Source organism: Mesoplodon densirostris, chromosome 15, assembly GCF_025265405.1.
Source record: "Mesoplodon densirostris isolate mMesDen1 chromosome 15, mMesDen1 primary haplotype, whole genome shotgun sequence".
Classification (NCBI taxonomy): Eukaryota; Metazoa; Chordata; class Mammalia; order Artiodactyla; family Ziphiidae; genus Mesoplodon; species Mesoplodon densirostris.
The window spans coordinates 75,118,113-75,145,945 of NC_082675.1; the positions used below are offsets into that span (position 1 = coordinate 75,118,113).

Genomic DNA, 27,833 nt, shown 5'->3' on the forward strand with positions numbered 1-27,833 from the left:
CATACTTGAACAAAATTCCAAATTTTTACTATGGCCATGTCCCCAGTGCCCCAACCAGTGTCTAGTTTCCAGCACCCCCCACCCCCCGCCAGAAGGCTCACTGATCAGGCTTTAAGTTTCCTCTGATCTCTTTCAAACCTATCTAATTTAATTCTTTTATTTTGCATTACTCAGTATTTTCTGTGGGCTTATAGCACAAGGGTCCATTACGTTAGTGTCCATTTTCTGAAACCACTTTATAAAGACCATCTTTTACAAAGCTACCAACCCTGAGACAGAAGTATTATGAGGAAACGGAAGGTCATCTTTAGTAAGTGGCAAAGTCAAGATTTAAACTCGGATTTGTTTGAGGCTAAAGCTCTACTCTTTCCTTTCTAGACCACATGGACTCTCAGAATTGGAATTACTTGGTTGAATGGTGCTTGACAAAAAGAGGAAAAGATTTTTATAAAACTGCCATTAGTAATGACTAAAAGTCCCAGCTTAGCCACACTATTACCAGTATTTGGTTATTAAAGATGAAAACATCAAATACGTTGTTTTAATTATTTTGTGTTTTTCATTACCAGCAAGGGTAAGCATTGATCCATTATCATTTCTTATTCTCTTCTTATGCTTCCATGTAGACTCTGCAGGTGGTAGGCCACCTCGGGCAGAACGCAAAGCACGTGACACATGAAATACTATCACAAGTCGGGGCCTACTTGGGAAATAAATAAGTACTTATTACCCGAGACGAATGAAGGAAAAAAGTAAATTTACTAAAATATTTCTTTATTTGAATAAGGTCAATGTCATTTCTTAAATTCCAGCTAGCATCAAATTAACAATCAGAAAAAAACACTTGACAAAATGTTATCCAATTGAAATTAACAGTGGATAGAAAACCCTTTTAAACTTTGAAAGAAATATATTAAACAGGCAACATACAGATCTAAAAAGTTGCAAGTGGTGATTTTACATTGGATCTTATAAATTAAAAAATCCCCAATATAACCATTTGTTCACTATCTCCCTGCGATAAGCACATGGACAGGAAAAGATAATCACATCTTAATATTCACAACTGTCACTTATGCTCTTTACAAGGATTGTATCTCTGCAATGCAGCGGGTCAGGCAATCTCTTATTCAAGTAATTTTTGTTTTCCCCAAGTTATCAAAAGGTACAACTGTCTGAGATAAAATGTCACAAAAATCACAATCAGCAAAGCAAAAAGTTTTAGCAGGCCATCTTGAAGATGGGGGTTTTCATGGCTTGACCATGATCTGAAGATGCTTTTGTACGTTTAAGAGCTGTCAACCCAAGTACCAAGAGCTACAAGCAGCAATCTGGGTTTAGTTTGTAATTGCTAATAAACCAAGAGTTTTAGTAAAAAGAACACTAAGTAAAAAATTGTAAGTATAAGAGAATCAGTGCACATTCGCTAATGTCACTGACAATGAAAACGTTACATCAGCTCTCAGCTCAGCTTTGAAGTTAACAAGAGACTTCTGTTCACCCCCCATCTTAGCGCTCCTCAACGGCAATGTGCTCAGAATCACCTGAGGCGCCTGCTGAAGACTGATATTCTGAAGCCCCCACCCCTGAGTTCTGCTTCAGGTGGTTTGGAGCTGAGCCTGGAATCGGTATTCTTAACAAGCACTCCAGGATCCAGATGGACCACAGACCACACTCTGAGAAACACTATTATCCCTTTAATACATAACAAAATATTGTGGCCTCATAGAGTTTCAAGCTGAATAAAACATTCAAACAATTAGAACACAAAGAGGTACATTAAATAAGAGTACTAACCATTATGTTGAATATAATTGCATTTCTTTTTTAAAGTGGCATAAGCACAAAGACTTACACTAAAATTGTAAAATCAATTTTGTATTAATCCAAGGCACCTGTAAAATACTTGCTGGTGTGAGAGAAGTTAAATTCAATTATATAAAATAGTACAGAAATGAAAGAATCCTGGCAGTGACTGATTTTTCCGTAGAGCAAACATTTTTCTATGGAAATGAGCTACTTAAAGTTGACCATTTTGAGGAAAATAAACCAAATTTCCAATAATATGGTAACTTGTATGAACCGATTTACTGAGTGATTTTCAGCAAATTAAATCAGTACGAAAGAAAAGAAGGTTCATGCTCATACTCTTTTGTCCTGTCTTCACTTGTGTTAGGAATGATCAGAATGATTCCTCTTGAATTTTAGCCTGGAAAATGTATACTGCATAGGTCTAACATTTCTTTAAGTTCAGGCACACGTGACCATGGATTTTATAATACTGGATATTTTGCAACCTTTTATCTCAAGAGGATTTCCAAGTCTCATAGTCTACAACTGAAACATTCTTCTGAGGGTATTAATTTTTTTTCATGGAATAAGAGTAAATTCTGTGATGATGATGTCTCTGAAATATGAATTTCAAAATGCTAACACTACAAGGAAAAGTGCTAGCAAAGCAGTTCTGTGTTGGAGTGGCTGTCGGTACGAGAGTGATCGTTAGAATGTTCTTGTTCAGCGTCCCAGGATAAACGCTACTGTAAAAAAGCCGTGCTAGGACCGTTTGCATATGTAGTGCTAGTTAGGTATTGCTATAATGCAGAGTTCTTTAGAGGCTTTGTATGGATTTTTGGCAGTTAGTCCAGTCTGTAAATGACAACGAAGAGCACATTTATGAAGGCTGTGCAGAATTAAACAGTGCTGTTTACAAAACGGTACTATTTTCGATTCTGTGACAAATGAAAGGTATCGTTTTAGCTAGCTAGAAGAGGTAAAGTAAAAGAGTATTTTGAAGTCTACATCAGTCGTGAAAGCAAAATGAAATGTCATTTACAGACTGTTTCTACTATACCTTGAACTATGTACAACAACCCCTTCCAGCCTGATATTTCAAAGTTAACTTACTAACAAGTGCTTCACAATATCCTTAGTTCTGGCATTAAAAGAAAGAAATCAGAAGCACTAACACTATTTTTCAAATTTTGCCTTCAAAAACTTTAACACTGCTTCTACTATTGCCTTCTTGATTTCTACAAATATGCAGCATCACAAACGCCAGGTTGCATGGAGTGATGTAAATCAGAATGCAGTGGTAGTTTTTAATGACCTTAAAATATACTCAGGACATGCAATCTGAGTTGAATTTAGAGATGTAAACACAGAGTAATTTTCATAATATTGAACTGACACTGTTGGAACATAGACATTCAAGAATATGAGCAATCATGAAATGAACACATCACTAGGTAAAATACACATAAAAACCATTATCAGAGGAATGTTGTCACCTAAATGGTTTTTCAGGCAAAAAGCAGCTCTTAATTCTCCCCTCCAATTTCCTTTAAAAGTGAAATATATCATTGATAATCAGAAGGGAAAAAACACTTCAATAAACATTCTGAAGCCTATTATCCAGATCCTAACACTCTCAGACAAAATATTCTTTGATTTCAAAGGGAGCTGTATTAGACTCAAGGACTGCAGGACTGAGTCTTCGAGTAGGGAATTCTGGCCTCTAAAAAAAAAGGCTTTGGTTACAAAATACACATGATGGGTAGCTCTCAGACCTCATATTTTGGCGGGGGGCAAGAGGGCAAGGGTGTTTACACTAAAGATAGAAACTTCCAACATCAGAGACTTAGGGGTAACTTTCATATATGGGGGTGCCCCCTTTCTGTTATTTAACCTCTGATTTATCAATATTCTGTTTAGTGGCTGTATTCTACTGGCCAGAAATTCACTGAAATTTAAATAGATTTATGTACTATGCACAAATTTACATATGGTTGTCTTTAAGGTTTATTCTTATTCAAGTCAATGTTTAAACAGTTATTTTATACAAAATTTAATAATTTAGACTACGAAGCAATTTAAATACTTAAATTCCCTCAAAAAGACATTTTGTACATACATACATGATGTACACATACGAAAATGGTGGTCAAAAGAATTTTTTGGCAGCTGCTTCTTGCTGAGTCCTACGGGAAAAGAGAACAAAAAAAAAAACAAAACAAACTGAAAGAAGTTCTATATACTTTACATTGGAATGAAACAGGATTGCTTAAAATTAAAAATGCCTTTTGAAGTATGAAATACATGAAGATAAACATATGTCCTATACATGTACTCCCGTGTGAACTGAAATAGACTAGACATAATATTTGCTTTGTATGAACCTAATTTTATAGGTATTGAAAGTTCTATTATGGACCTTGATAACTTTACTGAATATCTCAAGTTAAATAAATACAGAAAAATGTTGGGTCAAATTTTAGAGACTTACCTATACATGATATAACCAATGAATAACACCGTTTGTACCACTACAAATATAACAAAGTGCACCGTAGATAAACACGATGGAAATGGCGGTAGTTCTGGACATTTCAGTCTTTCATTTGATGGCTATAAGGCAAAGAACTTTCTATTACAATTAGTCAAATCAGTATTTTAGAAAAGGAAATAAATGTGAAATCTTTATAAAACTCATGGTTTACTGTATAAACTCAAGTATTTTCATTAATTCATCTCATAATTGCCTTCCACCCTCTTAACTTTCACCACCAAACTTTTTGAAAGACCAGGCAATGTGGGAAGGCCTCCACTCTTTCACTGTCCCGTCACTAACTCATTGCTGTCTGGCTTCTACCTTCATCACAGTGACAATGATTTTAGTGTCCTTGAAGGTCACAGATCACCAATTCCCTCGACACTCCCAGTTTATACTTGCTGTACTAGAGTAATTATTAATAGCAGCATCCTCACTCTCAAGAGTGTTCTATTTCAGACAATTACACGGTTGCCCTACCAATGAACTACCTGACAGAGATAATGGCCTTTTCTCAGCTCTCATCCACCCCAATCTCCTAACATTCAACATCACTAATTAGTATTTTGGAAAATGTTTCTTTTCCTATTTCCATGATTATTCATTCTATTATAAGCAAGTAATTAAATACCAGGGACAAAGATTTCATCAAGGTATCCAGACAGAATGGCTTCTAAGGTTAGTTGTTCTCAATATGCTCAAACCTATGGGACAAAGATCTTCACTATGTATTGATATATACTGCCCACAGCATCAACTTGGCCGTTGCAACAAAGGCAAAAGTTGGGGGGAAATAAACTCAAACAGAACTAAGGGAATAGATGACAATGCTTTGGATGGGAGGTAAAATGGTCAATAAGAAAACTATTAAGCTATATTTGAAAAATTGGAAGGGAAGACGCAAATGCTACAAACATTTGTTAATTTTATAAGGGTTTTCAAAGCCAGTAAATAAGTTAGGAAAAAACTTATAAGTTCCAGGGATCTGTCTTCTAAATAATATCTCCTATGCATGTTAAACTTCAAAAATATGCTACCTATTTTTAATATTTATTGCCTATCTCCAAAAATGTAGATGGGACTTACACTACAAAAAAGACCTAATAAAGTAAATAAAACAAAACTTAAAAAAATGAACCAAGTAAGACAGGAAAGTAGCTGGAAAAAAACCAAAAATCTTGCCTAAAGAAAGCTGCTATCAGTCAGCCAGTTTTAGATCTGCACTTCCTGAACAGCCTAGACAGAGAAATATGAATTACCTGGTGCCCGTCTGTCTAACAAATGGGTGTGTCGAGATACATTTACCTTGTTCAGAGCCGTTTAAAGGTATCATTACTGATAACAAGAGACATGTTTTTAAAAGAGAACTTATAGAAAAGAACCTAGAACAAAAAAAGTCTGAGATTGTGATGATTCCACTAACTGGAATAGCAATTTATTTTTTAAAAAGTTCTATTCAACAGGCTATGGAAGCATGATGTGGAACATGTAGACATTTGAATCATACGGAGTAATCCTACCTTGAATATTAAGAAGGAGCACTGGCATTAAGTTAAAAGTTAAAATATTTTCAGTAGAATATGTGGTTTTCCTTTCCAAAAGAAGGCTGTGATAATCATAAACTAGAAGAAAAAAGAGCTCACCATATTTCGCTGCACTAAGTTATCTATGTCCCGCTTCACTATGTGGAGGTGCTCTTTGATGTCACTGAAGTGCTGGGTGGCCTCATAAACACCCCCTGCAGATCCAGGATGCTGTATGCCACTGACCAGTCTGACAGTTTCACTCACGGAATTCCTGAAACAGAAAATCCTTTTACAATGGAATCACTAGAAAGATGATTTTTACAGTCAGAGATTTCAAATGGTTAGATATATTTCTAAGCCCAATGCATCAGATCATTAAAAAAAGAAAAGAAAAAAACCCCAGAAACAAAATAAGTATTTTAAAAAATTGTCTTCAAGATTAGAAAATAATTTATAAAAACTAGATTATGCCTTTATCTTTTACTAAAGGTTGTCTAACCACAGAGAATAATACTAAATAATCTGTGTTAAAACCAATATTATAAATGGCTATTGAATAACATAATGGATGATACTCTTAATGAGCTTAAATCTTTCCAAGTGTTTAATGTTGTGCAGTAAAGGATTAACCCATCAGGCCTGGGCTGCCCAAACTCCGCACATTCCAAAGGTTTTCAGACCTGGCCCATGACTAGCCCCTGGGAGATAATCTCTATGCCCCTGGAATATCCTGCCTGTTAAGAGTGTCTTTGTCTACCTGGGGCCTTGGGCCAGGCCAACAATATGATTTATGTTTGTTTGCCTGAGGCCTTAGGCTGCAGTACCAGTCTGACCTCCAGGGGGACTGAAGATTGAGTAGTTAAGGTCAGTCATGTGGGTGCTCCATGCCTATATGACTGAGCCCTAATAAAAAAAAAAACCCTGACACCAAGGCTTGGGTGAACTTCCTTGGTTGGCAACACTTTGCACATGTTGTCACGCATCACTGCTGAGAGGAATAAACACTGCCCATGTGACTCCACTGGGAGGGGACAACTGAAAGTTTGTGCGCCTGGTTTCTCCTTAACTCCACTGTATGCACCTTCTTTCTTTGCTGATTTTATTATATATCCTTTCATTGCAATAAACCATGACTGTGAGTACAGCAGCTTTTCTGAGTTCGGTAAGCACTTCTAGAAGACCACAGAATCTAGAGGCGGTCTCAGGGACTCCTAAGACAAATGTATCAATAATTCAATTTCTCTTTACAGTTCTATCAGATGTCCCCTATATACAAACCTAGTGCTTCAACCAGAAGCCAACTAAAGAACATCTATCTGTTTCAGATATGAAGGAAAAACTGGTTGTATGGCACACTGAGCAATGGTGTGGAAATCTCCACCACGGTATCTTTTTTGAAGGGTAGTTCTGACTTCATACATTTTACCTTACACTCTGACTTCAGAATATAATTCCCATGTAAGATGTGATTCCACTATTCAGATGTAAGATAAAGAGCTCTATCACTGAGTATGCCATTTGGATATGAGTCTGTAAGCATGACAGTGTAAGAGACTACAATTTATTTTTTTAAATAACAGCAGAAACGTAACAGGGCTATTTATTAAGAAAGAAAAGAACATATCTGAATTTCAGTTTACCTGAAAGTATTACTACTGCCTTTCACCTGTCTTGGTCCTGATGTTCCCTGAGAATATCCTTAACATAAAGCCTCTGTGTCTGGGATGCTTCTTCTAGTCCCAACCCTTCCCTCCAAGAGGGAGGGTCTAACATGGAAGGGCTGGAAGGGCCCGTTCAGACGACTGCCTTTCCTCTATACTTTCCTCTCCGTGAGGCTTCCTTGTCAAATGCAACCATTCCCTAAACATCACACATACTTTTCTCCTTTGTATCTGTATACAGTCAGCCCTCCTTTTCTGTGGTTTCCACATCCACGGATTCAACCAACGATAGATCAAAAATATTCGGAAAAAAAAATTCCAGAAAGTTCTCAAAAGCAAAACTTGAATTTGCCACACAGACAACTATTTACATTGTACTTACAGCTATTTACATAGCAATACGTTGTATGAGGTATTACAGGCAATCAAGAGATGGCTTAAAGTATACAGGAGGTTATAAGCAAATACTATACCATTTTAGATAAGCGAATTGAGTACCCCTGGATTTTGGTATCTGCAGGGCCCTGGAACCAATCCCATAGATATGGAGGGAATACTGTATATGGGTTTTCTCCCTCATAGAGCATAAGCTACGCAAGAATAGTAATGTCTCTGATTTTCTGACAGCCTTCAACAGTTACAGTGCAATTTGGATGAATGAATAAATAAGTTATCTACCTTATTTCCTTGAAGCAAAATTTAGTTTAAAAAGTATCAATACAAGTTGGACTTCCCTGGTGGCTCAGTGGTTAAAAATCTGCCTGTCAATGCAGGGGACATGGGTTCAAGCCCTGGTCTGGGAAGATCCCACATGCCGTGGAGTAACTAAGCCCATGTGCCACAACTACTGAGCCTGTGCTCTAGAGCCTGTGAGCCACAACTACTGAAGCCTGCACGCCTACAGCCTGTGCTCCGCAACAAGAAAAGCCACCGCAATGAGAAGCCTGCGCATCGCAACAAAGAGCAGCCCCCGCTCGCTGCAGCTAGAGAAAGCCCAGCAAAAAGTTGCGCAGCAACGAAGACTCAACACAGTCAAAAACAAATAAATAAATTTATCAATAAAAGCTTTGCTAGAAGAAACCAGCAAAGAAAAGAAACTCAAATATTAAAATTACTTAGAAATAACAGAGTAGGTCAGGCTGAATGTTAAGTATAATAAAAAAATCTTCAAAAATTCTACTTGAGTTATATGAGCAATGAAGAGTTAAAAACTTGCTACAAAATATCTCAAGTGCTTTCTGAATAAATGACATCTGTTGATTAAAACTTCTTTGAATGGCATACATACTCAAGGAGATTCATGTGAGTCTAAGCTTTTCCACTTAAACCCAAATTAAGAATTATATTCTACTATCTCTAAAATACTTACCAAGAATAAAGCATCCCAGAATATACAACCTTCTCACATATCTGCATTTTAAAATATTGCTTCCCAGAGCATGAACTTGCTTACATATACATAAATGTCTTTTTTTTTTTTTTTTTTGCGGTATGCGGGCCTCTCACTGTTGTGGCCTCCCCCGTTGCGGAGCACAGGCTCCGGACGCGCAGGCTCCGGACGCGCAGGCTCAGCGGCCATGGCTCACGGGCCCAGCCGCCCCGCGGCATATGGGATCCTCCCAGACCGGGGCACGAACCCGTATCCCCTGCATCGGCAGGCGGACTCTCAACCACTTGCGCCACCAGGGAGGCCCTACATAAATGTCTTTTTAATACACCAAGACTGAGTCATCATTCATTCATTTGCCTGTTGATTCTGCTAACGTTTATTTGCTACATGTTACGAGCCAGGCAATTTTTAGGGATATAAACTGTGCGAGAAAAATGTAATTCCTGCCCTGCTGAGACTCATAGACTAGCAGGAGAGCAATATGATAGAGGCACATCTAGAGTTCTATGAAGAAAGATGCATTTAACTTAGTTGGGCCCCCACAGCTGAGTGTTAAAGGATAAAGGAGGGCTCTGTGAGGATGGGATTGGGACGGAAGGAGGGCATATGGAGCTTAGGGAATAGGTCAAGTGAAGAGGGCTGGATAGAACACCGGAGAAAAAATACCTTTTAAGGAATAATGGAAGGATGACCAACAAATGAAGAAAACTAAGAAGCAGCAGAGGCCAAGAACATCAAGAGTAAGTGGTATGCTAGAAGCCTTGGGGAAAGGTGTCAATTTCTACAGAAAGTCCAGCAGGATGAGGACTGAAAGGTACTCATTACAGGGCACCACTGACTGCAGAAAGAACAGTTTGGTGCTTTCAGGACAAATTACAGTGGTTTGGAAGCGAAGACAGGCAGTGTGGTCTACTTCTTTAGAAACTCACTGAAAAGGAAGGACAAAGAGAAGCAATAGTAAAAATAACAGAAAGTGTCAATTAAAGGTTTGTTTTGTTTTGATTAGTTTTCAATAATGGAAGAGCAAGCCCTTTTGTATGAGGTGTAAGTTAAAGGTAGAAGACAGAGCAAGGGTCAGAGAAGTAGAACGAATGGGATCCAGGGCTAAGGACTGGCCTGGACAACAGCTGTGCAGATGGAGACAAGGGTGGGGAGGGAGGGTGCAGCACAAAAGAGGAGGTGAAGGAGGAGACAGTGTCATCTCCCAGGAAGAATGTCAACGGCAGGCTGAGTTATGGGGCTTGAAGAGAGTGGTGAAGATCTTGAATGAGATCAGTGACGATACAGAATGAATAAAGATCACTAAATAGCTTAAATATTCTATCACAGGGACAGGCTGAAGGTACAGAAGATGATAATTAAGAGCAAGATCCCAGAAGAATGTGTGAAAATATTCATGTGAAAATGCCTAGCACAGTACCCAGAATGCAATAGGGACTCCCAAAATTTGGTAAAGGTAAATATGAAATGCTAAATGCTGCCTGCTCACCAAAAAGAACTTATTAAAAAAATTACAACCAATTAATAACACAGCCAACACATACAAATAGCAAAGTTCAAAGAACATTAGTAACTCTGTCCACTGAAAAGGCCCAGAAGCAATGACAATCCAGTAGCATTAAGCACGACACTGTCTTTAAATACCATTTCTCACTAAAAGACCAGGGCTCCAAAGAAAAATGCCTTTGACACGTGTGGGACAGAAATATACAAGAGAAACCTGGAAAGTCTTACACCTGAAAGGAAGGAAGCTACCAAAGACTACTGCGGTTGCATCAGAAGGATGCAGAAGCTAACCTGTAGGGACAGCTAGCGCCCAAAGATCAAACAATCTGAACGTCAATTATAAAGACTAATGTAAAACAGCAAAACATGTTAAAACTCCACGAGTTGAAAAACAACCAAACAAACATCACCTCTCACTATCTCATCATTTAACCCTGGTCACTGCCAGGGGACCAACTCGTTATTCTAAAAAATGATAAAAAAGAATCAAGTATTTATCCTGCCTTTCCTGAACTATTTCAGGATAACAAGTAAGTAATCAGAGAAACTCTTTTTAAATGGAGAGGCAATTTTAGAATAAGAGTGTCATCCTTCTTCAACCTCTAATGAAATGATGGATTTAGGCTACGGCCGTCACTAGCTAAAACTTAGGCTGATGGAGGCACTTTATAATGAATGGCTCAGGCTGACAAAATCTGGTTATTAGTAACTGCTGGACTGGGTGATGGGGATCTGAGAGAAGGCCCTTATATTAGCCTCAACTTTTCTGTACGTTTAAAATTTTCTATAATTAAATAAAAATTGGCAAGGACTTATGGTATGCTAAAAATAGCACCTGGGAGTACAGAGATAATGAGAACTAGTTTTGACTGTTTTCATATCATGATCTTTTATCATTCAGAGCCTTTTCCCCTCTTTCTGTAAACTGGAGACAACTGAACTACATGCTTCTGCTAAAAAAAATTCTATGATCCCCTAAGAGCTTGAAAATCCATGAAGACACAAACCACCCTTTCTATAAAAGGCAAATATTTCCAATCTCTTTGCATTTTTTTCTGAAGCTTATTCAGAAGAAAAAGCTTTAGAGGACAAATTCAGAAATTTGAGTTCAGTTTTTACATTAACTTATTGCATGCATGACATCTGTCCTTCATTAATAAGGGGGAATTTACATGGATTGCTAACTACCCCAAGTAAGTGTTTGCATGGATAATACAACTGGATGGCTAGGCTTTGCTAACCACTAACTGAATCTTAAGATGTTCTAGTATTACTCTTAAGTAAAACAAGCACAAAACATATCTAAAGCATGCTACCATTTACATCAGAAAGAAGGAGATCTAAGAAAATACATATGTGGAGAAGAAATAGAGGAAGAACAAACCAGAAATTAATGGGATGAGTTACCAACAGGGGGTGGACGGGAAAGAGCTAGAAAGGAGAGAATGGAAGTGGGGCAGCAGTGATGAAGAGGAAGTGACGCCTCAATGAATATATTCTGGCTCCTAGAACCATTGCATTCACATACCCTTCGTACACCCAAAATATAAACACTTAAAATCAACCAGGAGGGACTTCCGGGTAAGATGGCGGAAGAGTAAGACGCGGAGATCACCTTCCTCCCCACAGATACACCAGAAATACAGCTACACGTGGAACAACTCCTACAGAACACCTACTGAATGCTGGCAGAAGACCCCAGACCTCCCAAAAGGCAAGAAACTCCCCACATACCTGGGTAGGGCAAAGCGGAGAGATTCCCGCACAGAGAAGCGGTGCCGAGCGGCACTCACCAACCCGAGAGGCTTGTCTGCTCCCCCGCCGGGGCGGGCGGCGCTGGAGCTGAGGCTCGGGCTTCGGTCAGAGCGCAGCGAGAGGACTGGGGCTGGCGGCGAGAACTCAGCCTGAAGGGGGCTAATGTGCCACAGCTAGCCGGCAGGGAGTCCGGGAAAACTCTGGAGCTGCCGAAGAGGCAAGAGACTTTTTCTTCCCTCTTGGTTTCCTGGTGCGCGAGGAGAGGGGATTAAGAGCGCTGCTTAAAGGGGCTCCACAGACGGGCGCGAGTCACGACTGAAAGCGCGGAGCCCAGTGACGGGCGTGGGACGCTGGGGCTGCTGCTGCCGCCGCCAAGAAGCCTGTGTGCGAGCGCAGGTCACTGTCCACACCGCCCTTCCGGGAGCCTGTGCAGCCTGCCACTGCCGGGGTCCCGGGATCCAGGGGCGGCTTCCCTGAGAGAACGCACTGCGCGCCTCGGGCTGGAGCAACGTCACGCCGACCTCTGCCGCTGCAGGCTCGCCCCGCACTCCGTGCCCCTCCCTCCCGCCGGGCCTGAGTGAGCCAGAGCCCCCGAAGAGGCTGCTCCTTTAACCCTGTCCTGTCTGAGCGAAGAACAGACGCCCTCCGGCGACCTACACGCAGAGGCGGGGCCAAATCCAAAGCTGAGACCCAGGAGTTGTGAGAACAAAGAAGAGAAAGTGAAACCTCTCCCAGCAGCCTCAGAAGCAGCGGATTAAAGCTCCACAATCAACTTGATGTACCCTGCATCTGTGGAATACATGAATAGACAACAAATTATCCCAAATTGAGGAGCCAGGAGTCAGTGCTGTGCCTCTGAGGTGGGAGAGCCAACTTCAGGACACTGGTCCACAAGAGACCTCCCAGCTCCACATAATATCAAACGGCGAAAATCTTCCAGAGATCTCCATCTCAACACCAGCACCCAGCTTCACTCAACGACCAGCAAGCTACAGTGCTGGACACCCTATGCCAAACAACTAGCAAGACAGGAACACAACGCCACCCATTAGCAGAGAGGTGGCCTAAAACCATAAAAAGTCCGCAGACACACCAAAACACACCACCAGACGTGGACCTGCCCACCAGAAAGACAAGATCCAGCCTCATCCACCAGAACACAGGCAGTAGTCCCCTCCACCAAGAAGCCTACACAACCCACTAAACCAACCTTAGCCACTGGGGACAGACACCAAAAACAATGGGAACTACGAACCTGCAGCCTGCAAAAAGGAGACCCCAAACACAGTAACATAAGCAAAATGAGAAGACAGAAAAACACACAGCAGGAGAAGGAGCAAGATAAAAACCCACCAGACCTAACAAATGAAGAGGTAATAGGCAGTCTATCTGAAAAAGAATTCAGAATAATGATGGTAAAGATGATCCAAAATCTTGGAAACAGAATAGACAAAATGCAAGAAACAGTTAACAAGGACCTAGAAGAACTAAAGATGAATCAAGCATCGATTAAAAACACAATAAATGAAATAAAAAATACTCTAGATGGGATCAATAGCAGAATAACTGAGGCAGAAGAACGGATAAGTGAGGTGGAAGATAAAATAGTGGAAATAACTGCTGCAGAGCAAAATAAAGAAAAAAGAATGAAAAGAACAGAGGACAGTCTCAGAGACCTCTGGGACAACATTAAACGCACCAACATTCGAATTATAGGGGTTCCAGAAGAAGAAGAGAAAAAGAAAGGAACTGAGAAAATATTTGAAGAGATTATAGTTGAAAACTTCCCTAATATGGGAAAGGAAATAGTTAATCAAGTCCAGGAGGCACAGAGAGTCCCATACAGAATAAATCCAAGGAGAAATACACCAAGACACATATTAATCAAACTGTCAAAAATTAAACACAAAGAAATCATATTAAAAGCAGCAAGGCAAAAACAACAAATAACACACAAGGGAATCCCCATCAGGATAACAGCTGATCTCTCAGCAGAAACTCTACAAGCCAGAAGGGAGTGGCAGGACATAATTAAAGTGATGAAGGAGAAAAACCTGCAACCAAGATTACTCTACCCAGCAAGGATCTCATTCAGATTTGATGGAGAAATTAAAACGTTTACAGACAAGCAAAAGCTGAGAGAATTCAGCACCACCAAAACAGCTTTACAACAAATGCTAAAGGAACTTCTCTAGGCAAGAAACACAACAGAAGGAAAAGAACTACAATAACGAACCCAAAACAATTAAGAAAATGGGAATAGGAACATACATATCAATAATTACCTTAAATGTAAATGGACTAAATGCTCCCACCAAAAGACACAGACTGGCTGAATGGATACAAAAACAAGACCCATATATATGCTGTCTACAAGAGACCCACTTCAGACCTAGAGACACATACAGACTGAAAGTAAGGGGATGGAAAAAGATATTCCATGCAAATGGAAACCAAAAGAAAGCTGGAGTAGCAATTCTCATATCAGACAAAATAGACTTTAAAATAAAGACTACTAGAAGAGACAAAGAAGGACACTACATAATGATCAAGGGATCGATCCAAGAAGAAGATATAACAATTGTAAATATTTATGCACCAAACATAGGAGCACCCCAATACATAAGGGAAATATTAACAGCCATAAAAGGAGAAATCGACAGTAACACAATCATAGTAGGGGACTTTAACACCCCACTTTCACCAATGGACAGGTCATCCAAAATGAAAATAAATAAGGAAACACAAGCTTTAAATGATACATTAAACAAGATGGACTTAATTGATATTTATAGGACATTCCATCCAAAAACAACAGAATACACATTTTTCTCAAGTGCTCATGGAACATTCTCCAGGATAGATCATATCTTGGGTCACAAATCAAGCCTTGGTAAATTTAAGAAAATTGAAATTGTATCAAGTATCTTTTCCGACCACAATGCTATGAGACTAGATATCAATTACAGGAAAAGAGCTGTAAAACATACAAACACATGGAGGCTAAACAATACACTACTTAATAACGAAGTGATCACTGAAGAAATCAAAGAGGAAATTAAAAAATACCTAGAAACAAATGACAATGGAGACACGACGACCCAAAACCTATGGGATGCAGCAAAAGCAGTTCTAAGAGGGAAGTTTATGGCAATACAATCCCACCTTAAGAAACAGGAAACATCTCGAATAAACAACTTAACCTTGCACCTAAAGCAATTAGAGAAAGAAGAACAAAAACATCCCAAAGTTAGCAGAAGGAAAGAAATCATAAAAATCAGATCAGAAATAAATGAAAAAGAAATGAAGGAAACGATAGCAAAGATCAATAAAACTAAAAGCTGGTTCTTTGAGAAGATAAACAAAATTGATAAACCATTAGCCAGACTCATCAAGAAAAAAAGGGAGAAGACTCAAATCAATAGAATTAGAAATGAAAAAGGAGAAGTAACAACTGACACTGCAGAAATACAAAAGATCATGAGAGATTACTATAAGCAACTCTATGCCAATAAAATGGACAACCTGGAAGAAATGGACAAATTCTTAGAAATGCACAACCTGCCAAGACTGAATCAGGAAGAAATAGAAAATATGAACAGACCAATCACAAGCACTGAAATTGAAACTGTGATAAAAAATCTTCCATCAAACAAAAGCCCAGGACCAGATGGCTTCACAGGCGAATTCTATCAAGCATTTAGAGAAGAGCTAACACCTATCCTTCTGAAACTCTTCCAAAATATAGCAGAGGGAGGAACACTCCCAAACTCATTCTATGAGGCCACCATCACCTTGATACCAAAACCAGACAAGGATGTCACAAAGAAAGAAAACTACAGGCCAATATCACTGATGAACATAGATGCAAAAATCCTCAACAAAATACTAGCAAACAGAATCCAACAGCACATTAAAAGGATCATACACCATGATCAAGTGGGGTTTATTCCAGGAATGCAAGGATTCTTCAATATACGCAAATCAATCAACGTGATACACCATATTAACAAACTGAAGGAGAAAAACCATATGATCATCTCAATAGATGCAGAGAAAGCTTTTGACAAAATTCAACACCCATTTATGATAAAAACCCTGCAGAAAATAGGCATAGAGGGAACTTTCCTCAACATAATAAAGGCCATATATGACAAACCCACAGCCAGCATCGTCCTCAATGGTGAAAAACTGAAACCATTTCCACTAAGATCAGGAACAAGACAAGGTTGCCCACTCTCACCACTCTTATTCAACATAGTTTTGGAAGTTTTAGCCACAGCAATCAGAGAAGAAAAGGAAATAAAAGGAATCCAAATGGGAAAAGAAGAAGTAAAGCTGTCACTGTTTGCAGATGACATGATACTATACATAGAGAATCCTAAAGATGCTACCAGAAAACTACTAGAGCTAATCAATGAATTTGGTAAAGTTGCAGGATACAAAATTAATGCACAGAAATCTCTGGCATTCCTATATACTAATGATGAAAAATCTGAAAGTGAAATCAAGGAAACACTCCCATTTACCACTGCAACAAAAAGAATAAAATATCTAGGAATAAATCTACCTAAGGAGACAAAAGACCTGTATGCAGAAAATTATAAGCCACTGATGAAAGAAATTAAAGATGATACAAATAGATGGAGAGATGTACCATGTTCTTGGATTGGAAGAATCAACATTGTGAAAATGACTCTACTACCCAAAGCAATCTACAGATTCAATGCAATCCCTATCAAACTACCAATGGCATTTTTCACAGAACTAGAACAAAAAATTTCACAATTTGTATGGAAACACAAAAGACCCCGAATAGCCAAAGCAATCTTGAGAACGAAAAATGGAGCTGGAGGAATCAGGCTCCCTGACTTCAGACTATACTACAAAGCTACAGTAATCAAGACAGTATGGTACTGGCACAAAAACAGAAATATAGATCAATGGAACAGGATAGAAAGCCCAGAGATAAACCCACGGACATATGGTCACCTTATCTTTGATAAAGGAGGCAGGAATGTACAGTGGAGAAAGGACAGTCTCTTCAATAAGTGGTGCTGTGAAAACTGGACAGGGACATGTAAAAGTATGAGATTAGATCACTCCCTAACACCATACACAAAAATAAGCTCAAAATGGATTAAAGACCTAAATGTAAGGCCAGACACTATCAAACTCTTAGAGGAAAACATAGGCAGAACACTCTATGACATAAATCACAGCAAGATCTTTTTTGACCCACCTCCTAGAGAAATGGAAATAAAGACAAAAATAAACACATGGGACCTAATGAAACTTCAAAGCTTTTGCACAGCAAAGGAAACCATAAACAAGACCAAAAGACAACCCTCAGAATGGGAGAAAATATTTGCAAATGAAGCAACTGACAAAGGATTAATCTCCAAAATTTATAAGCAGCTCATGCAGCTCAATAGCAAAAAAACAAACAACCCAATCCAAAAATGGGCAGAAGACCTAAATAGACATTTCTCCACAGAAGATATACAGACTGCCAACAAGCACATGAAAGGATGCTCAACATCTTTACTCATTAGAGAAATGCAAATCAAAACTACAATGAGATATCATCTCACACCAGTCAGAATGGCCATCATCAAAAAATCTAGAAACAATAAATGCTGGAGAGGGTGTGGAAAAAAGGGAACACTCTTGCACTGCTGGTGGGAATGTGAATTGGTACAGCCACTATGGAGAACGGTATGGAGGTTCCTTAAAAAACTACAAATAGAACTACCATATGACCCAGCAATCCCACTACTGGGCATATACCCTGAGAAAACCATAATTCAAAAAGAGACATGTACCAAAATGTTCATAGCAGCCCTATTTACAATAGCCCGGAGATGGAAACAACCTAAGTGTCCATCATCGGATGAATGGGTAAAGAAGATGTGGCACATATATACAATGGAATATTACTCAGCCATAAAAAGAAATGAAATTGAGCTATTTGTAATGAGGTGGATGGACCTAGAGTCTGTCATACAGAGTGAAGTAAGTCAGAAAGAGAAAGACAAATACTGTATGCTGACACATATATATGGAATTTAAGAAAAAAAAAATGTCATGAAGAACATAGGGGTAAGACAGGAATAAAGACACAGACCTACTAGAGCATGGACTTGAGGATATGGGGAGGGGGAAGGGTAAGCTGTGACAAGGTGAAAGAGCGGCATGGACATATATACACTACCAAACGTAAGGTAGATAGCTAGTGGGAAGCAGCCGTATAGCACAGGGAGATCAGATCGGTTCTTTGTGACCGCCTGGAGGGGTGGGATAGGGAGGGTGGGAGGGGGACGCAAAAGGGAGGGGATATGGGAACATATGTATATGTATAACTGATTAAATTTGTAAAATAATAAAAAAAAAAAATCAACCAGGATGTAGGAGAAACGCAAACACTAACAAAAAACCTAACTGTATTATAAAAGAATATCATAACCATACTGAAGACAGTGGGGAAGAAGAGAACTAAACTAAGTACCTGGAAAACAGTGTCTGGACTAGATACTGTAAGGCTAGAGGCAAAAGGAGATTTACATAAATCCATCACTATATGTGTTTCTCATAGGGATATGGCTTAATAATTTGAAACCACTTTATGTATACTTTATGCACACACTAAAACTATACCAATAAGTGAATACATTATAGATAAGAACCAGGTTTCTCCCTATTGGAGAAACAATTTTCAAATAGGGGAAGGAGGAAGGCTAAAATCAGCCCTTCAGTTTTCAGTTCAGTCTAGTCCAACCAAAATCCAAAGTATCTGTATAATCTCGTGGTTTAAAATACAAATGTAGAGTAAGGGATACAAAAATATGTGTATATGTGTGGATTAGTATACAGTCACATATTCCCTAGACCTGCCCGCTGAGAGGGCCTAGAAGCAATGGCACCCCAGTAGTAATGAGTATACCTAGTGCCCAGATCTTGGTTTCTAAATACTTTTCTCCAATAAAAGGAACCAGGGCTCACTGAGAAGTGGTTGATTCTAGAGCTGGGGCACAGAAAACACAAGATGAGCTTGAAACATATTACAGTACCAGAAAGTAAAGAAATACTTTAAAAAGATGGGGGTTTGTTGAAAGAACACAGAAGCCAACCTGAAGGAGTTCCTAACGACCAGAGCTGGAACAATTTCAACAACAAAATAAATAATGATAGGACAGGATGATAACCCACAGAATAAATAATCCATGAGTCCACACTGATATAAACAGATTAAATAAGTAAATGGGGGAGAAGGAGTAGTGGTCCTTATAGAATGCCAGTAAATAGATATAGAGGGAATGATGGAAACGGAAGAACCAGCATTTGGTAAACACCACATTCTTGTTTCAGATAAAACATCAATGGAGGCTGAAGCTAGTGAGCCAAAGGTTAAAGTGAAACAGGATATTTACAAAGACTCAAAGTACCTTTCTCCAAATCTTTATTAACCACCAAGGGAAGGATAGTAACTTTAAAGTAGAGAAACCGGGAAGAAACAATATCCAAGTGATCACAGCCAACATCACCAGTAATAAGACATACCAACATCATGAACGTGATGCACTGTTGTATTCTTGTCAAAAATGCAGAACCTCCATCCAGTCATCAGTAAATACCAGACAAACCCAAACTGAGGAACCAAATTGGTCCAATGAATTAATCAATGTTCTTGAAAATTGCCATGGTCATGAAAGAAAAGGAAATATGAACTATTTCAGACTGTAGAAGTCAAGAGAAATAACTAGATGCAATGTGCAATACTGGATAGGATCTTAGAACGAAAAAGGCACTGGTAGAAAACTGGTGAAATTTGAGTAAGATCATTAGTTTAGTTAATAGTACTGTACCAGTGTTAATTTCTTCATTCTGACAATTGTACTGTGGTTATGTAAGATGTTAACATGGGATATATGAGGGATATGTCCTTATTTTTTCTTGTAATGTCTAAAGTCTAAAATTAGATCAAAATATTTTTTAAAATGTTATATTGATCTGGTCTGTTTCTAAAACAGTTTAACTATTCATGTAACATCATAAATATTTTAATCATGAGTTTAAAAAACTTGAAGATTTAAAAAAAAAATGCCAAACAGTACAACTGAAAGAAATACAAATTTGCAGTTACAAGTTAGGCTGCCTTAATCTCTAGGTGTTAAATGTTATCACCTTCTGTTTAACCTCATTTGGTTTAATTTTCCAGTCCTAAAGAACTCACCTTAACATTCTAGTTTGTCATGCACTGTACTGGCTGGGGCAGTGCCCTAACGTATTAGCTTATGACATGTGACATGTTGGCTGTTTCTCTGCTTCAGGCATTGAATGCTAATTATCTGATAAGTGAATCCTTTTTAAAAACCTATCATTCAATGTTCCAAGGACAGTGTCTCCTCTCTGCAGCAACCCTTTGCCCAGGCTCTCTTAGGGTACAACACAGGATGAAAAAGAGGTAGTCACACATAGCATATTTCCTTCAAAATGGTTTCATTCCATCAAAAAGAAGTTCCGGCATCAGGTATGTTTGTTCTACAGACTGGTAATACTATGCCTGCTTATTCCTCCAGTTATTTTTCCTAGGATTGTTATGTATTGCCCATATTCTTTTTATACTTTAGAAATGCACAAATGCTGTCAAACAACTGTGACAAAACGTTTTTGTTTTTTTTTTTTAAAGATGCTAAAGCATCTTTTTCTTTTCTAGCTTGGAACAAATAAAAAAAATTTAGACAGGTTTCCTAAATATCAAAAGTCCCCGTATACTTTACATTCCCCTATTTACAAAATAATGTAGGACATGATTCTTACTCATGCTGCAGTCTTACAACAATAATGTGCTTGCATATCTAGAGAGGTCATGAATTTAGGATAAAGGTATCACGCAATACTCAGACATTACTTTCGTATACTTACTTCATTTCATTTACTTGTCTCAGAATCTCATGCTGAGTGTTCACAACAGTATCCAGTTCTTGTTGAGTGGTCTGGAGAAAAAACAAAAGATGACCACCCAGCTCAATAATCCCCATTCTCTACAGAACATACAGCTTTTCTTTTCTACCTCTCCGCCACCAAAGGCTAACTAAGGCATATCTGCATATTTTCAAAGCTCACCTGTCCATGCTGCCCTGGGATTCCTGCTCCTCTTTTAGAGATCTCCTCCGTCAAGGAAGAGACATACCTTCTCTGTTCATCAAGAATCATATCTAACTGTCGGTTCAGCTGCTTGATTTCAAGATGAATACGATTCTGTCCTTCAAAGATTTGTCTCAGCTCACGATCTCCTACACTCTCAAATAATTCATCTGCTGAAATGGAAATTACAGATCAAAATTATTAGAATCACCTACATATAGGTAGTTTTCAAATTACTGTAAGTGACCAAAGCACTAACATATACTAGAATAAGAACATCATCAACATAGTGTTATGATCTTCCCACAGTGTTAAACATGCATGTAATTAATTCAATCGTGATTAAATTACTAATTGTTTTCACCATCTCTGGTGGTTGAATACTTATTATAAATTAGGTCTGAATTTTTTCACCTAAAAATTATTTTGTCTTTTAAATAGACTGTGTGATTCTATTTACAGGGGCAGGCAGAACTAATCTAATTTCTTAATAGAAATCAGAATAGTGGTTGCCTCTGGAAGGGGGTTGACTTGAAAGAGGTAAGGGAACTTTCTGGGGTGATAAAAATATTCTATATACTGATCTGAGTGATGGTTAAAGGAGTATACACATTTGTCAAAATTCATCAAACTATTCTCTTAAAATTTATGCATTTTACTTACATAAAAGATTAAGAAATGGAGTTGAGAACAGCTGATTTTCCTTTTATTCCTGACCATGCTTAAATCAGATCGTTTCATTCAAACACTTACTACAATAAGCTTCAGGATATGTTCACAAATCATATGTGATGTTTAAAACAAATCCGAGGAAAAAATAAAACTTACCTTTCATTTTTATCTTCATTAAATCTGAATCACGCTGTTATTCATTTATATTAACACACTACTTAGTTCAAAAGCTAGCCCCAGGCTTTATTAAATATAGCCTTGATCATCTGTGCTCATAGGGAACTGAGATCATAAAAGTTAGCAGATTATATATAGACCCTCTATTTGGCCTTAACTTGTTTTGTTTTTTGACATGTAGCCCATGGAAGTTCTTAATTACATTAGCTTAGACTAATATTTAAAATTTTTCAACCTTTAATGTCCAGAATTCTGTCGAGTAGTAAGAGGAGTAGATAATTACTTCACATTACTCTCGCAAGTCTTGACAGTTTTCAAGTGTTAGCTCTATATTACTAAGGTAATTGTGTGTCACCAAAAGGAAAGAAATAAACCTTGGATGATTTCATTCAACAAAGTCTCAACTACTACGTCAGCACCGCTGTTGGTTTTTTAGGCTTAGGGGACACAGAAGTAGACACAGCAAACAAAGACCCCTGCGCTCACAGAGCTTACACTCCAACGGTTCGCTGTCCACATCACCCAGGTACTCCTGACTGCACACTTCACTAAGCGATACTCTTCCTGGTAAAAGCATCAATCTCCGAGCCCTTTAAAGACTGAAGACTTGTTTAGAAGTTATTTCCTGAACTTACTTGGAACGTGCCAGACCACAGAGCAAAGGTAGACTGAATGGAGTGCCGGGTGACACCTAAGCGCCACAGCTATTGCTGCAGCGGAGGACAGTTCTGCTCCAACTCACCAGGCTGCCCTTGAAGGTCAGGGTGGTCCTTCTGGAATTCCTCCTTTTTTTTATCCAGTTCTTGTTGAAAGTGCTCAAATTCCTCCTGGTACTTTTCTTTTTCTTTTTCAGAAATTTCTTTATCTGGTGAAGGCTTTTTTGGAGTTTAAGAATAGATCATTAAAAAAATTAAAAAGAAAATAATAAACCTCAATATGTTCTTTTTCTCATTTTAACTACTCTACCACTAGCTGAAAGGTTAATTTACTCTTGCTACTAATATTACAACAAAAACTAAAAATAGCCACTACCATTTATTGAGTGCTTGCCAGAGGGCACTGTCTTTAATGTTTACAACGTTAAGGTGGCCAGTACAAACATCTGTTTTACCAGTGAAGAAATGGAGCGTTACAGAGGTTAAGTAACTCGTACCAGGTCATAATGGCAATATCTGGCAGAAACAAGATCCAAACCTAGGTCAGTCTTCTCAAGTCTTCAGCTACGAGGCAGTACCACTAAACCACAAATAAACTTTTGGAAACAAATGAGTACTTACTGGCTCTTTCCCAGGCTCAGTCAACTGGAAAGTCAGAAAAGAAAGGACATCATGGTCATCTACAAAGTAAAAAAAAAAAATGTGAAAAAGTTCTGTAATAGATTATTTTTATGGTTGTGAATTTACTTTATAGACACCTGTTGCTTTAAAATAATAATCAATAAGGGAAATAACAAAAATTTGCTCTAATTTGGTAAAGGCAACGGTGCTCTGTGAGCTTAGAGACAAAAATTCATCTGACTTATATTAGAACTAGGTTGGAATTCACTTTTTAAAATCCTAAACCAGAACATTTAGCTGTGTTGAACACATGATGGATGTTTAATAAATGTCTGATAAGGGAATGAACAAACAAATAAGGGTCAAAACAAGCCCAGACTCCTAATTCTGGCACCAAGATCCTCCTTTATTTTTCCACAAATCTCCTTCATGCACTGTGTCCCAGTCAAGTGAGACAAAATCCTATTCTTCAGGTATTTCCTGTTCCTATCTGTCTCTGAGTCTTTCTTATACTGCTTACCAGTTCCAGCCTTACTTTCCTGTTTTAACCATGACACTGCTCTGTCCTGGATTACTGGGACAGTCCTGATTTATCTGTGTTGCCCTGGCATTACTAATAGCATCTCCTGTTACTCCCAAAGCATCTCGATTAGAATATAATTACTTTTCTATATATCATTTATATTTGTTTCCCTCATACAGATTTTATTTCACCTAAAATCGTATTAAAAAACCAAATTAGGGGCTTCCCTGGTGGCGCAGTGGTTGAGACTCCGCCTGCCGATGCAGGGGACGCGGGTTTGCGCCCCGGTCCGGGAAGATCCCACATGCCGCGGAGCGGCTGGTCCCGTGAGCCATGGCCGCTGAGCCTGCGTGTCCGGAGCCTGTGCTCCGTAACGGGAGAGGCCACAACAGACAGTGAGAGGCCCGCGTACCGCAAAAAAAAAAAAAAAAAAAAAAAAAAAAATCAAATTCATTTCAAGCTGTTTAAGCTAAAAACAGCTAACAGATCAAACCTCGTAACATCGAACTACAATACTCATCCTGGCTAGTTCACATCCACAAAGCAAGAGAGATGAATTTCCACTGCAGCAATCTCTTTGCTTTCTGCTACTTTTATGGAGATCTAGATATATAGCCAGATTAAAGAGAAAATTGTAATACCATAGTGTAGGTTAGGTAACATTAGGAGAAGTCATGCAGTGTTAATAGAGCCCTGGACCCAGGAGCCAGAAATCTAAACCAAGTCCTGCCTGGGTCTGATTTATTGGCCATGTGATCTTTAGAAAGCCCTTTAATCCAAGACTTGGCAAAGTCACCTAAAAATCGGTTACATATGATCTATCCTTTCTCCTTCCCTCCTTGTTCTATTGTAAGGAAAAATTCACATATTTGAAAATAATAAAAATATTATACAATATGAACACAAGATGGTATTAACATCCAATGATAAGTTCATTTATCACCACTCATGGAAAAAAAAAGGGTAAGTATGTCTTCTTTAAAGTTTAGCCCCCAATAATATTTCCTCAGGCTACCAAATTCATTTAAATGTGCTGTGACAGCTCTCAGGATCCTAAAACACTTGGCAGTTAACCTTTTAAATGTCTCCTTCACTATAAAATATCGCACCCAAACTGACAGTCTAATTTACATAATTGCACGTAGCCCCAGCCAACTGTAAGCCTACAGAAAGTAGAGAAACAGCAGTCCCAAGAGACCCAAAAGACTGGCACCCCAGATCATGGAAGGTTACAACCAGTCTTAAAAGGTTAAAAGCAAACAATGCTACCCATCTCCAAAATATATTATTCCCAATAAAATTCAATTCAAAACCTTTCAATATTAAAAGATACCAAGATTTTACCTGCAAGACCTCCAGTTGCAGCAGATATTCCAAAATGCCCCTGTGCAGGGATAATCATATTTTCCACTTTGGTGCAAAATTCATAATCATTTTTGTCCGGTGTGAAGCCATTATTGATCATTACCTAGAAAGACAAACTGTAGCTATAGCTTTTACAAAGATCTTGTAAAATGAACCTCAAGTAGTCAGTTTATGACTATTTGATCTTTATATTTGGTCTAATAACCACCAAAAAGCTATCAGTTTCAAATCATTATGCTGTATACCTTAAACTTACAGTGTTGTATGTCAATTACATCTCAATAAAATTGGAAGAAAAAATGAAAAATAAAAAAAAATTTTAAAGCTGTAATCCCTTGTCCATTAAATAAATTCACTTATTTGGTATCATTATACAATGAGATAGTTCACTTCAGAAAGTGGTTTTTGCCCTACTGTGTGTCAAAGGCTTAAAAATAAAAATCTGGTCACTTTCCATGAAAATCTTTCTAAAATAGAATGTGGTTCACCTTCTCTAGAGAAGACTTAAGGAACCAACCATGATTACTTTCTCTTAATGGTTCCTACAGAAGAGGGATCAGGCTTGGTCTGAAACTCCAGTGACAGTGCTACAACGAATAAGTTAAATTGACAATTTTTACTACAGCAAGTTGAGAATTAAACAGATTGCCTCAGCAAGCAGTGAGCTCCTCTTCATTAAATTAGGGGGGTAACTGGACTGTACTAAGTCAGCAGAGTCAGCAAAAGTGACAAGTCACATAGACAAAAAAAGGCAGAAAATGAAAAAAACAGAAAGACACATAAGCTTCTATGCTGCCCAATGTATTTTTGAAATAATGACCCTATATGTCTTAAACGAACTTTGGAAATCTAAGCAACCACAGGAATCCACCTGGCACATGAATATTCTTCTCATGAGCCCAGTCAAGCAGTGGTCTGGCCTCTTCAATACCTTTCACTTCTAGCAACCCAACCACTAGCCCCACCCTAAAGAAGAGCCACGGAGATAGAGTGGAAGCAAAGGGAGTAGGTACACGGCACCAGAGTAAGGGCACTTCCATCATTACCTCCAGATGCAAAGTTTCGTCAGTGACACTTAAGATAAAATCATACAGGTAAAATGTGACAGTACTTGATCCAAATTTTTAGCAAAAGAGTAAGGGACAGGGCAATATGAAGGGTTAATCTCTATATAATGTAGGATGGCAACATGGGAACTCCTACCAATTTTTAAAAAATCACCTGCCATTTATTGACTAATATTAATATTTGTTTCCTCTGCTCAGTAATGTTCCTATTTGAGTTTATGGCATGCACAGCTGATTCTCCTACAGTCTTTCAAATCACCAATCAGTAAGACATTTGCCTTTGAGAGATAAAAAAAGAAGTGTTAAGTTAATCATGTTCTAAAATTAATACTAAGACCTTTCAACTGTTCAATATTTTTTCCTTGAGCCCTAAGAAATTGAAAATCCATCAGAAGTATTTACTATCCAGTTCTAATTCTTTAAACAAACAAAAAAAAGGTACAATATGTTCGCTGCACGATGAGTTTGGGGGAACCTTAGGGCTGTGACTGTACAGGTACAATATATGCACTGATTAATGCCAGTAACGCTGCTTTGAGATTACTGATAACATCCCTTATTCATCTTACAGTTTCGACCCGTTGTTAAATACCATGCTTGCAGTATTTAAAATCTTGTTTTGGAATGCCCTGGCGGTCCAGTGGTCAGGACTCCACGCTTTCACTGCTGAGGGCGTGGGTTTGATCCCTCATCGGGGGAACTAAGATCCTGCGTGCCACACGGCGTGGCCAAAAAAAAAAAAAGTGTATAATATCTTGTTTTGACATATTTCCTCCACTAACAGCATTTCTTTTTCCCCTTGCTTTGTTTTTCCCTCCAAAGCTCAAACAACTGGGAGCTAAAGATGTAAGTACATTTAATAAACATTTCTTGAGTACTAAACACGGGCACAATATTAGGGAGTATAAGGAAGGCAGGATACAGCGCCTGCGCAGAGATGTGTACAGTCATATTGATGAGAAAAGACATACAAACCATAATTAACTAGCAAGTCAAGACAACATATTTTAAAGGGCAAATAAGCACCAGAGGAAAAAAAACACTTAAGAGTTTAAGAGACAGATCATTACGAGCTGATGTTTGGGAAATCTGATGGAAAGGGATCCTGAACTAGTATGTTCAAGAATGAGCACGACTCTGCCAGGTAGAGAGGAAAGGGGAGAGCATTACAGGAAGGGACAGCAGACGGAGCAAGCACACAAAGGCCAGGACCGTTAAGTCACAACCAGATGTCCTGCCAAGTCTCTCTAAAATGTATTCTTCAGAACACTGGCTCTATAGACACTCACAGATACGAAGTGAAAAGAGAATTCCATGGCCCAGTAAGCCTAAAGAATGAGGGGTTTAATAAAGGTTCTTTATTTCGGGACTTCCCAGCGTCTTTAACGTGCTTGTATGCACAGACCTCCCAATCTTCTCTGACCATGGAACTTTTTTGGG

The 27,833-nt window shown here is 38.5% G+C and overlaps 1 protein-coding gene across 3 annotated transcripts in view; it reads right to left on the reverse strand.

Moving 5' to 3' along the window:
- Positions 1-757: 757 nt before the first annotated feature.
- LMAN1 (lectin, mannose binding 1) overlaps positions 758-27,833 on the reverse strand; it is a 36,055-nt gene continuing 8,979 nt past the window's right edge. Inside the window, exons 6-14 of one of the 3 annotated variants that reach the window (XM_060118725.1) lie at positions 25,306-25,429; positions 23,439-23,497; positions 22,904-23,036; positions 21,292-21,485; positions 21,091-21,161; positions 5,971-6,124; positions 4,283-4,404; positions 3,915-3,977; positions 758-3,514 (exon numbers count right to left, since the gene is read on the reverse strand). In XM_060118725.1, coding sequence (XP_059974708.1) covers positions 3,941-3,977; positions 4,283-4,404; positions 5,971-6,124; positions 21,091-21,161; positions 21,292-21,485; positions 22,904-23,036; positions 23,439-23,497; positions 25,306-25,429 — 894 coding nt within the window. In that variant the 3' untranslated portion in view covers positions 758-3,514; positions 3,915-3,940. Of the gene's footprint in view, positions 3,978-4,282; positions 4,405-5,970; positions 6,125-21,090; positions 21,162-21,291; positions 21,486-22,903; positions 23,037-23,438; positions 23,498-25,305; positions 25,430-27,833 lie in introns of all 3 variants that reach the window. The other 2 variants (XM_060118726.1, XM_060118724.1) reach the window with 2 other exon arrangements.